The sequence below is a fragment of the Chinchilla lanigera genome, unplaced genomic scaffold (genome assembly GCF_000276665.1).
Source record: "Chinchilla lanigera isolate Chin_1 unplaced genomic scaffold, ChiLan1.0 scaffold00055, whole genome shotgun sequence".
Taxonomy (NCBI): domain Eukaryota; kingdom Metazoa; phylum Chordata; class Mammalia; order Rodentia; family Chinchillidae; genus Chinchilla; species Chinchilla lanigera.
In genome coordinates, this window is record NW_004955456.1 from 5,243,227 (window position 1) to 5,258,173 (window position 14,947).

Genomic DNA, 14,947 nt, shown 5'->3' on the forward strand with positions numbered 1-14,947 from the left:
AGATAGATAGATAGATAGATAGATAGATAGATAATGGATGGATGATAGATAATGGATGGATGAATACATGACAGATGGATGATAGATACATACATACATACATACATACATACATACCCAGGTACATGGATACATAGATGAATAGGTAGATGATCGATTGATGGATGATAGATAGATAGATAGATAGATAGATAATGGATGGAAGAATAGATAGATAGATAGTGACAGATGGATGATAGCTAACAGATGAATAGAGAGATGACAGATGGATGGATGGATGATAGATAGATAGATAGATAAACAGATAGATATGTTTTTGCTTGAAGTGGGACTACAAAATCAGTCATTAGTCTGCTTTTACTTGAAATGGAGCTTTGCAGAGAGCAGATTTGTAGGGAACCACATTCACATAATTGGTTTTGGGTGATGGAGCCATTTGCAAAGGGCATAGTGCTGCTTCATGATCCTTAACCCCGGTCCACGGACCAGTACTGTTTATCTGGGAACTCCAGGGGAACTGGGACCTCAGTGTGATAAGCTGTTTCAGGCTCAGTTCCTTGTGACATGGGTGACAGGATTAGCTATGCTCAAGGGCGCTGTGACCTTTCAAAGCCAACCACCATGCCAGCATCTAGTGACTGTTCTAAAAATGAAGGAGGAGATTCTATGCCAGTGGGTACCATCAGCCTTTGGCACAGAGTTCTTTGTAAAAAGCAGAGCTAATTCTCAATATGCAAATGAACTTTAATGAACGAGGATTGCTGTTCTTACTGGAATCTTCAGGGATGTTGAATTTTTCCTTGTCGTCTTCCAAGAGCTGGTCAATGCTGGGCAAATTCAGGAAAGTGTTTGAACTGCTAAGGAAAGACGCTTGGTCCTGGCAGACCATGCTCATCACAGACTGGAAAGAACCAAAAGCTGAGTTTCTGGCCTGGTCATGCTGTGAAGCCTGGAACATGAGACATAGTCCTGTTATCACATAGTCCCCCGCCACAGTCCTCCCTGAACAAATCCTTGAAGCATGTTGAATGCACAAGTTACTCAGTAAGTTCAGGGACAGGGGCTCTGCTTCGATCCCTTCAGTCCTTGAGATGCCACTCACATCACTGCAATGGTTTTTCTTGCTCATATACCCAATAGGAGGGGAACATGTGTCACACACACACACACACACACACACACACACACACACAGAGCAGTGAGTCCTTGTTGTTAACCAAGTAATAAACTATTAACCCACAGAACATAACTAACTCAAACTAATTAGCACTCTTAATGTGTGTTCATCCTGCCAAGTTACCCTGGTATCTGATCGCTACCCACGTCCCCATCAGCAGGGTAGCTGCCTCTACGTAGCTCCAAGGACCCTGAAGTCCCCTCTCCTCACTCCACACCTCCTCCTCTGCGTGATCCCACAGTTCTTCCTGTCCACTCCTGGTCATTCCCATCCCAGACAAGCACACTTCAAACACAAACTAATATCAAGCTGCAAACAAAATCCCAGCTTCTATTTGCATTTGCTGAAAATGATCTGTAATTTGTAAGCCAATTATTTATATGTAAATAAATGTCTTAAGGTTCTTGAAAGCAATTTGCTCTCTGAATGAAGTCTAACAGGCTCTTGAAATCTCGTTGGTGCGAATAATTGAGTCAGTGATTTCTGACTTCACAGACAATGCCCAGAGGACCCCAATCTGCACCTAGATGGGGTATGAGCAACAGTGTCCCCTCCACCCACTTTCTAGGACAATGCCAGGCCTTCCTCTGCCACGCTGTGCCCCCAGAGACACTAAAATGACTTTCTGTGCCTATATTCTATTGTCCGATGCAGAATTTAGATGCTGGATGAGAAATCAAGGCAAAGGGAGCAAATACAAAGAAAGAGCAAATTGGCACATTTCCCCAGGGGCCACTGATCAAAAACATACCTGCTCAGAGTCCACCATCCCTAGCAGAGCATTAATTTTCAAGGCGTGAAGAAATCCAGGAAGGTGTTTGAGGACATGCTGGGCTTTGCTAAGTACAGAGCTGAGGCTGGAGACCAAGTCCAGCAGGGAGCTGAGCAGGCCACTGGCTTCAGGCGGGATCAGAGTCTTACAGGGTGACAAAAACAAACACAGGCACACGACATGAAAGAACCAGCCCTGCATTTCTACCCTGACCAGCACTTCTGAGCAGTGGAAACCTGCTTGTTTGATTTTATTCTCTCCCAAATGTTACAGACATCTTTGCTGTACTCTATCATACTCCTCTCCGTAAGAATGGGTACAGCTCCAATCTCTAGAGCGTGTGAGATTGAACCAATATTATTAAAATGTAAACCAAAAATAAAAGTGATCTACAGTCAAAATTTAAATCATTTTCAAAATATTTTTGGTATCTTTCAGTTGACTATGATGGTTGAGCAGAGGCTTAAAACACTGCTTTTCAGTGAGTGATTTGGATTTTCCTGCTGCTTGACTGAATTCCTGGAACACACGCTGTCCCGGTCCTCCTGACCCACTGAGATGCACACGACAACCCTCACTCTGTGGGTGGGGAAACCGAGGGCCAGAGGATGAAAGGCTCCTGAAGTCTCACAGTTAGAAAGGTTCAGGGCTGGGGACTAACACAGGCTTTGCAAACACATCGCTGTCCTGCGAACCCCACTTGGCCTACACCTCCTGACACTCCGTGCTTCCCACTGGGATCTGCATATTCTCTGCGCGGGACTGTCAACGCCACAGCCGTAGGGACTTTGTCTTGGTCACTGGCAGAGCTGCCAGAGACAGGACAGCATCGGCCATAGTAGCTGCACAGTTAAGTATCTGCTGGATGAATGAACCGGCAAGCGCCCCTCCTTCAATCGGAAGGAGAACTCGGAGCAGCTCTACTCCCTTCACGTACCATCTGCCTGCAGAATTCTCCGTTTTCCAGACTGAGGTGAGAAGCCCCGTGATCACGGCTCTTATAATTGCTCATTAGAGTATTTGCTCTAGGCGTGTGTGTGTGTGTGTGTGTGTGTGTGTGTGTGTGTGTGTGTTTTGTGCACAGGTGCATTCTCCAACCTTCACCCCTGGGTTCTTGGAAGGAAGGGAGGTGGCCATGGATGGCAGATCAGCAAAGCCACCCTTCCCCCACCCCAAGACTTTCCTTGGGGACCTGGTGGGCCCACGGCCACCCTGACATGCCATATGTAGCCCAGATGCTGTGAAATATGTCCCTACGGGTGACCTGGGGTAAGACCACTCCCCAAGGGCAGGGAACGAGGCTCCCAGAGAGGCTGGTGAAGATTCAAACAGCAGAAACAGAAAGGAGCTGGTGAGAGCCGACGAGCACACTGGGAGCTGGGCTGCCCCGTGGGGCTCTGGGCAGTGGCCTCACCGGCCCTCTCCCTCCCTCCTCCAGCCCTCTCCCTGTGTGGGATGCAGTAGGCTGTGACCTGGGGGTGTATCACTGCCCTCCCTCCCATGTCCCCAGGGAAACCCCGCAGAGCTGGACATATCACACTGGAGGGACAGAGGTCACCACCCAGACACAGACAAGGCGTGGGCCTTAGGGGCAGGGACAGCTCCTGACCCACGGCTCTGGGATGGACCAAACCCTCCAGTAAGGAACCCCAGCACCAGGGTCTGTGATGCGCAAGGCCATACCCCTTCCTTCCCGATGTCTCCAGTGCCGCACCATCCTGTCCCCAGAAACGCCCTCCTGCGCCCCTGAACACCCTCCTCTGACGAAGCCGGCCAGCCCCAGCCTGACAGTCGGCAAAGAGGTGCTGAGAGAGAGGGCCCGGCCCACCAGAGTCGCATGCTGTGTGCCTCACAGCAGCTAGCACGGCCAGCCAGGCAGCGTCAGGCACTCGGCCAACCCAGAGAGGGAAAGTATGTCTCTGAAAAACTATCTGAACCAGGTGTGACGGCGCACGCCTGTAATCGCAGCACTCTGAGGGCTGAGGTAGGAGGATCACGCGTGTGAGCCCAGCTTAGGCAACTTAGTGGGGTAGCTGGGCTCTGTTTGAAAGTTTAAAAAAAAAAATTAAAAGACTGGGGATATAGCTCAGTGCAAAGGCCCTGGGTTCAATCCCCAGCACCACAAAATAAAACATTGTATCTGTGCTGAACATGTAGAGACATGGGGGTTCAGGGTCACTCTTCTCTAAATAACACAGTATAACACTATCTGCCCGGCAGGTTCTACGTCTTAGGTACGATAATCTGGAGATGATTTAAAGTACACAGGAAGATGTGCGTGGGCTCTACACAAACACCAGCACATTTTGGACAAGGACCTTGAGCATCCTCCGGTTTGGGCCCCCACATGGGGTCCCAGAACGCGTTCCCTCACATACAGAGGATGAGAACAACTGCCAGGCCCCTGTGCACCCCTTGGCCAGCCCACGAAGCAGCTCCTCTGCTACCACAGTGCACCCCGGGGGCCACCCGAGTCCCCTCACCTTGTAGACAAAAGTGCGCAGATCCAGGTTCCGGCTCAGAACCACGATCAGGGTAAACACTTTTGACCCAGGCAGCCCACAGAGCTCTGTGGCCGCAGACCCAGATTGTTCGTCCTCGGGAAAGGTCAGCAGGAGACGGAGTAGTTCTCGGCTGCACTCTCCAGACAAAGCCACTGTGAGGGCGCTGGGGAGCACCTGCGTCAAAACACGAGGATCAGAATGAGCACCCCGGGGACACGGCGTGTGGCAGCCCCTGGCCTACTGCTTGGAGGACAGCGTCCGAGAGTCGTGCTCCCAGCAAGCTGAGACTCGAGAACAGCCTGTGCTCGTCAGCTTCCCGTCACTGTGACAAAATCCTTAGGTGAACGACAGCAGGGGGAAGGTCTGTCTGGCTCAGGACTCCGGATGGTCCAGTCCATGTTCACGTGGCCACTGACTCTGGGCTCAGTGAGACAAAGTGTGGCAGGAGCAGAGGGCGGGCCTGGGGGAGCATACAGTGAGGGTATGGTGGGGCTGCCATCCATGCGTCCCCTTCAAAGGCACCACCACCCCAGGGACCCAACCTCCCCCAGCCAAGCCCCGCCCCGTCAAGGTCCAGCACCTCCCCATAGCCCGCAGCCTGGGGCCAAGCCTCAGCACGGGGCATCTGGGGGACGTGCAGGTCCAGATCACACCAACCCAAGTCTCTTGGCTTTTGTCAACACTGCTGTGGGTCAGATCAAGATGGACCCCGAGAGTGTCACGTGTGGAAGCCTAGGGCTTTGGAAGGTGACGGGTGGATGATGAAGGCGCTATAGTTGAATGTGCTGTCAGGAGGCGAGGCTTGGTGGGGAAGAGGCAGCCACTGGGGTGTGGCCTGCGAGGGTTCATCTCCCTCCCCCCCCCCGCTTCCTGTGCACCATGATGTGAGCAGCTCTCCTCCGCCAGGCCCGTCCACCATGCTGCTTCTGCACTGGAGCCAGCAGACCATGGACTGAAACTTGTGAAACTGTTAATCAAATAAACCCCTCCTCCTTTAGGTTGTATATGTTGGGTATTTTGCCTCAGAGACAAGAAAGTGACTCAGATAAACATTTTGCAGGGAAATGCTCCTGATATTGTGCATCATTCTCTGACTTCTGACACAGGAAGTTGGCCCTCGCTTGAGGGCTCCTAGCCCTGGCACGACACCTTCCTGCTCTCTGCAGGGCTCCTCCTGAGTGTCGCCCACTCCAGCCCCCGCCCCTGACGCTGCCCCTGGGGCCTCGTGTCTGATGTGAAGTCTCGCCCTCTGCTTCAGCTCACCCCTCCTACTTTCCACTGCTAACAGTGTGAAGCTCATACCTTTGCCTCTTCCACATCTGAGTTGAAAATAAGATAGGCAAGCCTGTAAAATTTTTTTTTGAAAATAAATAGCAAGCTGGGCATAATGGTGTCTGCCTGTAATCCCAGCATGCTGGGCAGCTGAGGCAGGAGGATCACAAGTTTGAGATCGACCTGGGCAATGTAGTAAGAGCATCTCAAAATAAAAAGCGCTGTGGATAAAAGCTGTCAGTGCAGAGGCCCTGCAGCTAATCCTGGGGCGGGGGGACAAATCAGTGCAGAAGGAGGCTCTGAGCAAAGACTGCATCAGCACCAGCCTGTCCGGGTTACACTCCTCGTCCAGGGCTCTGAGGTGCCTCCTCACTTGGAGGCACCTTGTAGTTAGTGACTTTCACGATAAAATTAGAGCAAAAACTGCCCCGTCATATGTTTCCTTACATTCCTGAGATGATAATTGTTATGGAACATTGTAGCCAAGCGGGACCAAAGAGACGCTCCTGTCACAGGAACTACTGTCTGCATTTCAGGAGCCCTGAGGTCATGGAGAACCCATCAGAGGCTTTTCACATGCTGCAAAATGCCAACAGGAAACAGTCATAAGTGACTTTATGATGGCCAGGTGTGGTGGGGTAATCCTGCCATCCTAGCACTCTGGGAGGCTGAGGCAGGAAGACTGCCAAGTTTGAGCTCAGTCTGGGGCAACTGAGTGACTTAATGAGACCCTGTCTCAGAATAAAAAATGGAAAAAGGATGGGGAGTGAGCTCAGTTCAAAGGTCTGGGTTTAATTCCCAGTAATGGGGGAGGAGAGGGAAGGGAAAAGAAGGGAGAGGAAAGGATAGGAGAGAGAGATCATGCAGTTCATTAGTCAGAGATCCCCAGAAACATAAAGGAGGGAGAGTGTGTGTGTGTGTGTGTGTGTGTGTGTGTGTGTGTGTGTGTGTCTGTGTACATCATCTACACAGTAAGGAAAGGAAAGCGCACACAGCGACTTTTTCCCATGCGAGGCTCCATGCCTGTGGGTCTGCCCAGCCCACAGTCTGCAGGTGGGCCAGCGGGTGGAGCCCAGGGAGTCCAAAGCCCACCTCCAGGCAGAACCCGCTTGCTCGGGGCCCCAGTCTTCGCTCTGACAGCCTTGGTGCGTTACCAACGCCCAGACCCGAGGGAGCTGCTCCGCTGAGTCTGCCCATGGAAATGCTAATTCCACCCGCAAACTGCTCTCACAGCGGGCTGTAGAATAGTTTGCTTTCAAGCCCCATCAGCCAAGTAGCCCTCTTTCCTACGGGCCGTGCCCGCTGCCGGTGCACCCTGCCCACACTGTCCTGGGTGTGTTTCCAAGGCCGCTCTCCAGGGGGCAGCGGTCCGGCCAGGTCTGGGGTGGGAATCCAGCGTCCACCCAGGGCTCCACCTGCCACAGTCCTGTGTGGGGCTCCACAAAGTGGGCTCTGAAGGGGCGGGCCCTTCGGAAACGCATGCATCCAGAGGGGCTGCCCAGGCTTCTCACGGGCTTCGACCCAGACGGGCCGGTGAAAGTCCTCTCTGCCTAGGCTCACAGCTAGGGCGGCCCCCACCTGGGCCAGCCCAAGCCACATGCACTAGCGCTCCGACAACCCACTCGCAGGGAAGAAGCACTCCTCCCGAAATTCTTTACGTCTTTCACCAGACAGGGAGGCCTCGCCCCAGCCTGGGAAATTCCCCATAAGAAGACATGGGGGGCACAGGCCGGCGACAGGTTACCTTTGCTCCTTTGCTCTGGCTTTCCAAATCTCGCTCTGGCTCTCTCTAAGCCTCACCAGTTCCACCTCCCGCCTGAGGGCGCCTGCAGCCGAGGCAAGCAGGTGATGACCTAAAAACCCAGCCGGTGCTGCTTTGCTCTGCTGGAACCAAACGCACAATTCCAGTGCTGCCCTGAGCAGCCCGGCCTGCAGACCGTGAGAGGCGCGGATGCTGGGCGCCTGCCGCTGTCCCTACCTGCGTGTGGTTGGCTTGGCAAGTGGCTAGAGGAGCAGGGACCACGGCCCAATGCCCCCACAGCCACTTAGACATTCGTCTGCCGGGAAAGGGACAACAGATGCCAGGAAGGGCGCTGTGTCCAGCATGAGCCTGGGACCCGGACACCAGCCGACCTGGACGGCCAGCGCCAGCCGTGTGCAGGGCAGGGAACTGTGTGGCCAGGGTGCAGGCAGTGCGGACCGGGACGGCTGCGCCCCGTCTCGCCGGCACCTGCAGGCAAACGCTGACAGCGCAGTGTGCGAACAGGAACTGTCAGGAGGAGCAGCTCCGCTGGGGGAGCTCTGTAAGCTGAAGAAAATCAGGTCGCTTGGGAAACAGTGGCCCTCACTGCAGAGGAGAAGTACACAGCCCGGGTGACTCAGCGAGACCCCGGCTCGAAGGGAAAACTAGCAAAAGGGCTGGGAATGCCGATCCCCAGTAGCACAAAACAAGAGGCAGGGACAGAAGAGGCGGGAGGTTCGGAGGTCACATCTGGACGGGCCAAGGCCAGGCGAAAAGTTGCGACAGCAAGCGGGAAGGCGAGGCAGGGCCCACGTCAGCCGGCTCCGACTCCCCGGGAGCCCGAGGGTGACGCTGAGGTGCACAGGCTCTGAGGTGAGTCTGGAGAATCAAAGGGGACGAAGAGCACGGGACGGGGCCGCGCGTGAGGCCAGCACCGACCACTGCTGTGGGATGCCTGTCGGCAGCCACCAGCCAAACGCAGCTTTGACGCAGGGGTGTTTCAAGGAAAAGCCGAGGAAGAATCCGACGGGGTCATTGATTGAGGGGGTCTAACCAACCCCGCGTCCTGCGTTGCTAAAGAGAACCACCCAGGGGCCTCCCTGCCACTCCCGGTGCCGTGCAGACCCTGGCAGGGGTAGGGGCGGCACCACCAGCCCCTGCCCACGCAGTCAGGCACCTGGCTGCTCTCCATCCTCTTCCCCGCCAGCCCCTCTGTCCCAGGTCCCCACCTCCCGTCCCCTGGTGTTGCCGACCGGGTAACAGATGGTCGCGCTGTGTCTAGAAGTCGGAGATGAGCAGGACCTCGGCTGCGTCCCGCCCCTAAAGGACGCTCATCGAGGACCCTCAGGTGACTCCACCCGGCTCAGCCGGCTCTGCTCAGAGAAACCAGGACAAGCCTCGAAGGGCTCCCTGACAGCACTGGAACTCGCCGGGTGCCCGCTCCCCCTTTCCTGAGGAACCGGGGTGCCCTGGGGCATCTACTGCAGGTCAGGGAGGACACTAGTCCGCCAAGCCGAACAGCGGGCTCCTCGGAGCACTGCTGAGCTGCTCAGCGGAGAAAACAGGCGCAAGCGGCCAACCCGCGATCGCGCTCTCAGTCCACGTGGACTGACTCCGGCCCCACTGGGAATTTTCAAAGAGTAAAACTCTGGCTCCGCTGCTGGTTTGGATGAAAGTATAAACACAGGGGACCAGCAAGAAACAGAGAAGGGGCTCCAGCCCGGGAGAGCAGGCCGGGCTCCAGGACCCCCCCAAGCTGCAAGGCTGCTGTTTGGGTTTTCCTGGGGTGATATTAAAGAGTGCAGCTCTAAACTGGTGTGTGGGGCACACCTATCACCCAGGAGCTCTGGGAGGCTGAGGCAGGAGGGTTGCGAGTTGGAGTCCAGCCCTGGCGATTTAGCAATTAAGCTAGTTTCGAATTTTTTTTATAAAAGGTGGGGGCGCTAGGGCGTAGCTCAGTGCAAAGACGCTGGGTCCAGTACCCAGCACTATAATAGGAAAGGGAGGCAGCTCTGCAGCACAGAGGGGCTTCCTCTGGGTACCCACGGCCGCACCGCCACACAGGGCCGTCTCCGCACTGTGACTCGCTCCTGCCCCGTCCTGTCCTCCAGCATGAGGGCCGGGCTCTGTGGCCTCTCCGTCATCGCCTGCTCAGGCAGGATTCCTGCGGCCAACCGTCCCCAGCCCTGGTCTGCACGCGTCCCAGAGCTGCCTGCCTCATCCTCCCTCCCCACCCTTCCTGATGCGCCCTGCGCTGACCCGTGGGAATCGTGGCCCCGGCCTTCAGGACCAAGCCCAGCACACACGAAGAGCGGAAGGGGACATGGGAAGGAGAGAACAGATCCATTCCTACTCTCTTCTCAGGGCTCCAACACCCGGTAAAAATTCCCTGAAGGCCACCAGCAGCTAAGACTAAAAAGCCAGTGTGAGCTGGGCATGGTGGTCCACCCCGCTGTCACCCTGGCACTCTGGGAGGCTGAGGCAGGAGGCTCATGGGTTTGAGCCCAGTGTGGGCAATTCAGCAACTCAGCAAGACCCTGTCTTGGAAGAAGGAAAGAAGGAAGGAAGGAAAGAAAAGGAACAGAGAAGGGGAGGGAGGTGGGTTGTAGCTCAGTGTGAAGGCTCTGGGTTCAAACCCCAATACTGAAAAAAAAAAATCCCATTTGATCAATTTGCGAACTGACTACTGAAACTCAATAGAGGAGCCTAGGGACAAAAATAAGAAAAGAGTCCTGCAAACCATGCAGCCCTGCGTCACCTGAGCAGTGCAGCGGACAGCAGAAGCCAGCGCCGCACCCAAACCCACGCGGAACCCTTCCTTCGCGGAGATCGGAGACGCGCCAGGGCTCACGTGCGTAAGCGGTTCCGCGCTAAAGGCCCCAGCGTGCACCTGAGTGGGGAGCACGCGGCCCGCTGGCCCCCTTCACCACCTGACCGTCCGGCTGCTTAGGAGATCGCAGCGACTTGCTCCGCAGAGCCCGAGAGACGCGCAGACCCAAAACCATCGCGGCGGCAGCGGCGGCCGGATCCGAGCCTTCCCGCGGTGGAGCATTCGCGCCACCCCGTGGTCACTCGGCAAAGCCGCTCGGCAGCCTCCGAGCCCCAGAGGCATCGTTAGGGTGAGGACGAAGAGACCAAAGTCAGCTTCCCCGGCTCGGCCGCACCTCGGGTAGCTTCTCGAAGGACGCTCGGAGCTCGGTTTCCGCGTTAGGAGCTCCGGGCACCAGAGATTTCAATCCAAAGCCGATCCCAGTTTCTACCACAGGCTACGTGCGAGCTGAGCAGAAGAAATTACACTGTTCTGCGCTCCTCAGCTCCACCTTCTCCCCGGTCCCTGAACGCCTCGTGTTCAGTGAGACCGGCTTCTGCGGAAAATACAAGCGGCGCGCGGGGCACGCACCTGGAATCTCAGCACCGAGGGAGGCTGAGGCAGGAGGTTTGCAGGTTGGAGTTCCACTTGGGCAACTTAATAAGACCCTCTCTCGAAGTAAAAACTAAAGGGGCTGGGGATTTAGCTCAGCGGTACAGTGCCTGCCTGGCAAGTGCAAGATCCTGAGTTCAATCCCTGTACAGGTGGAGGGGGGAACCAAAAAAAAAAAAAAAAAGAATCGATTCCGGGTACCGGAAAAAAAAACAAAAAAATAAAATAAAATAAAAACTAAAATAAAAAGGGCTGGGTAGCTCAGTGGTAGAGTGTCCGTGGATTCAGGACACTGTCCCAGGAAAGGAAAGCAAAGGAAAGGAGAGGACAGGGGAGGGGAGGGGAGGGGAGGGGGACGCGAGGCTGAACCTCAGGCTGGGCCCTGGGTGGCCACAGCACCCAGAGCAGTGCTGTACCTTCGAGTGGGAAATATTTGCTTCCAAAATGCTGTGGATGGTTTCCTCGGAGATGTGGACAGAAGACCGAAGCTCTTGGGTTAACCTGGTCATGTTCCTCATCAAATCTTTCACTTTCACGGCTGAAACACGAACAAAAGGACGGAAATTTCAGACAAACGCTGAGATTGTTAGTGACCATGAAAACAAGATTTAATGTGCAGAGAGAGTCTCCCTCACAGCGTCCAGCTTGGAGGAGAGGCTGAGCAAGTTGTCCTTACTTCCCTGGGACTGACCGAGGGCCTGCATTTTATAAGTAAATCAGCCCTCATGGTACATTACCCGGTCCCTGTGTACTTGTTCTAAAATCTGTGCATTGTCAGATTTACTTTGGAAGACGCTTTGTATTACAATGACCACATGAGTGAGAGACTCACCTTTCCACATGTACAAAGGCTGGCTAAAATCTACAGGGGGTGTTGAACTGAAAAATGTATTATTGTAAAAGACATATTGCCATGAATCCCCCAAAAACGTCCCCCTCACTTCCAACACACTTATCCCACGCTCTTGGTACTTTCTGAGGCAGCCCTGCAGCCCTCCTTCCCGAGTCTTTAGTTACCCTGTGGGGGCTGCCTCCACATCCCGAGTGGACTTGGAAATGACCTTTCATGGCCATTTTGACTTGGGCGAGGAGCTGGATGCTGCCAGTGCCAGCCCTGGTGAATAAGAGGGACGAGGACAAGCGTCGTGTTATCACACGCCCGCCTCTGCACTGGGCCGTAACTGGGAGCGGCATTCCCCAAATTTTTGATCACGCTACATAAAGACACCCAGAAAAGGAGACGTCAGGAGCTGCTTCAGAAAGTGGCAAGCGCGGTGGGTTAGAAGCAAGGGGGAGGATTCTGAGAGAGATTCGTGCCAATGTGTCTTTTACTATAATACATTTTTTTAAAAATACTGCATTTTTTCGATCACACCTGGTATTGGCTGGTCTCGCTTTTTACCAAGAAGAACATCACCTATGGGTTTGCCAGAGTTCTTCAGACAGAGCGCGCTGACGCTACCAAAGTGGTGTGGACTGCATAGCTGGAGCAGACCCAGGACAGGGACAAGTAGCCACCAAAGAGCTCGGCCAAGGAGACAGGGAGTGAGCAAAATCAGGCCACGGGAGCTTCTCTCCCTCCTCAGCCGGTTGTTAGTACCCCAGGAGCCTAGCACTTAATTTATAAACACCCAGGACCTCAGACCAGGCAACTTCTGCATTGTTCCTTGTCACATTCCGCATTGCTTCCCCTTCATATGTTTTATTTTAACAGTACGTTTGAGGGAAATACTAGGTTTCACTTTTAATCAGGCACCATTAAAGGAAGCGTATACTCACCCTGAGTGACTGTGAGATCACTAAGGAAAGTCATAATGGGGTTCTTCGACAACCAAGTCTCACCAAGACTTCTGGCCAACCTAACATGGCAGAAAATCAAAACTAAATTAGGGAGGCTGGAGGGAATAACACCAACTCTGTCCCCAGGAGATGAGACGGGGGACGGGACCGCCTCCCTATAAGATCCCGCTGATAGACACGTGCAGTCCCCTGACACTGTCTACACTGAACCCCATCCACGCCGACACTCGGGGTCCTCACAGCCCCTGCGGAGAAACGCAGGTCGGGAGACGGAGGCGCCTCACACAGGTGGGAAGAGCAGATCGATCGATAGAGAGCCGTCTGAGAAACTGCAACAGCAAGAGGCTGTGGGCACCCTCCCGGGAACAAGTCCTGTGTGCAGCACGCAGCCCCTGGTCTGTCGGGGTGACTCACGCCTCAGAAACACGCAGAGGAATTCCTCACACGGGAAGCCATTTGAGGGTGTCTGACTCTCCCTATACCCATGTTTAAACACGTGGCAAAACGTCCTTAGACATATTTAACGTACTTAGGACATATTACAGTCGTGACCTCCTTGGCTAATATCTTGCAGTTAATAAGGTGAGCCACACGCCTAATGCCGCTCTTATAAATTAACATTTAAAAGTTCCTGCTGACATTATTTAGAAAATATACATATTAATATGTATATTCATAGGATGTAGCACAGATGATGTCTAAAATTCATGTGCTTTTTTTTTTTGTAACACTGGGGATTGAACCCAGAGCATTCACACTGAGCTACATCACCAGCCCTTTTTTTGCTTTATTTTTTTATTTTGAGACAAACTCGTTACATTGCCCGGGCTGGACTCCAGCTTGCATTCCTTCTGCCTCAGCCTCCCAGGTTATAGGCAGGCGCCACAACACCTCGCTTGAACTTCATAATGCAGAGACACTAGACACGCCCACACAAAGGGAAGTCTGCGGAAGACCAGAGGCCACGCTGGCACACACCCGAGCACGCCCTGCTGGACGGTCCGCAGCGGGGGCCGGCACCCGCACTCCTGCTCTGTGGCATTTTCCAAGTGGCTTCTGAAGCTTTCCAAGATGCCCGAAAGATTCCTGCTAAGACTTTCACAATTCAGCTGCCCGGGCGAGCGCCATATCTTCTCAGTTTCCTAGAAAACACAGCCGTGGCAGAAGTCAGCAGCATGCACACTTATTTGCATAAGCATAAGTCTGGTTTCCAGACCAACACACACCCTCCCTCAGCACTCACGCAGTGCAAGTTTTTAGTTTGTGTTCAGCCCTCTCGGGAAACGGAGAGTGTGAAGCCATTGCAGGGTAGCGGGAAGAATTCCCAGCCAGGCTCCGTGACTGCACTGTCACTAACCAGCCCAGCAAGGCGCTGAGCTCTTTAATATGTGCAGAGGACAAGCCATGTCCTGCTGAGTGACCGAGTGACCGGCGCTTAGATCCCCAGACCCTGCTGCCCAGGAGCTCGTTCAACCCTCAAGCGTGACATCACTGAACACAGGGCCAAGGAGCTCGGAGTAGTGAGGGACCCTGTGGTACAGACACCGTGGAAATACCACAGAGGACAGCTTCGGAGGGCAGTGGCAGCAGCCACGTTGCCATAGCGTGGAAGTGATGAGCTCTGATTACTTTTGTTTATAACACAACTTATTTGACCACATTTTCATGGTTTGATTGCTGCAGTCAGAACCTCACACAGAGCTTGGGAATCCTGAGAATTTAACAAGCACCCTTGGCAGGCAAGTGAATGCCAGGGCTCTCGGCCCACTGCTGGGAGAACGAAGAGTCAGGAAGCCTGGGGAGACCACCTTCTGCTAACTCAGCTTCCCACGTGACCCCTGCATGACACTGCTACTCTGGCCATAAGGACAAGTGGTAAGCTCAGAACAGCCCAACTTGCCTAAGGGCTAATGCTGATGACCATAAAATTCCCTGAAATATAAAAAAAGACAAGGTACTGGGCATGGTGGTGCACACGTACAATCCCAGCACTCGGGAGGCTGAGGCAGGTGGATCACCGTGAGTTCAAGGCCAGCCTGAACTACATAGTGAGACCCTGTTTCGAGGGGAAAGTAAAGAAAGAAAGAAAAAGATAAGGAAAGGAAAGGAAAAGAAAGATGACAAACCTGGTAGAGGTCATGCATCAGCGTGACCCCTTGGATGATGGATAAGATCAGATACCGCGTTCCTCCTTGCTCACAGCTCAGAGCTGCACACAAAATCTCCTTCACCAAGAAGGGTTTTTCTGCAAAAGAAACAG

At 53.9% G+C, this 14,947-nt stretch overlaps 1 protein-coding gene across 1 annotated transcript in view; it reads right to left on the reverse strand.

Annotated features, from left to right (window-relative positions):
- The window catches only part of Abca13 (ATP-binding cassette, sub-family A (ABC1), member 13), a 363,756-nt gene that overhangs the window by 265,723 nt on the left and 83,086 nt on the right, over positions 1–14,947 (reverse strand). The window contains exons 19-25 of the mRNA XM_013520510.1: positions 14,814–14,932; positions 13,666–13,829; positions 12,667–12,746; positions 11,304–11,425; positions 4,433–4,627; positions 1,929–2,093; positions 772–949 (exon numbers count right to left, since the gene is read on the reverse strand). Of these exons, the coding sequence (XP_013375964.1) occupies positions 772–949; positions 1,929–2,093; positions 4,433–4,627; positions 11,304–11,425; positions 12,667–12,746; positions 13,666–13,829; positions 14,814–14,932 (1,023 nt within the window). The remainder of the gene's footprint in view (positions 1–771; positions 950–1,928; positions 2,094–4,432; positions 4,628–11,303; positions 11,426–12,666; positions 12,747–13,665; positions 13,830–14,813; positions 14,933–14,947) is intronic.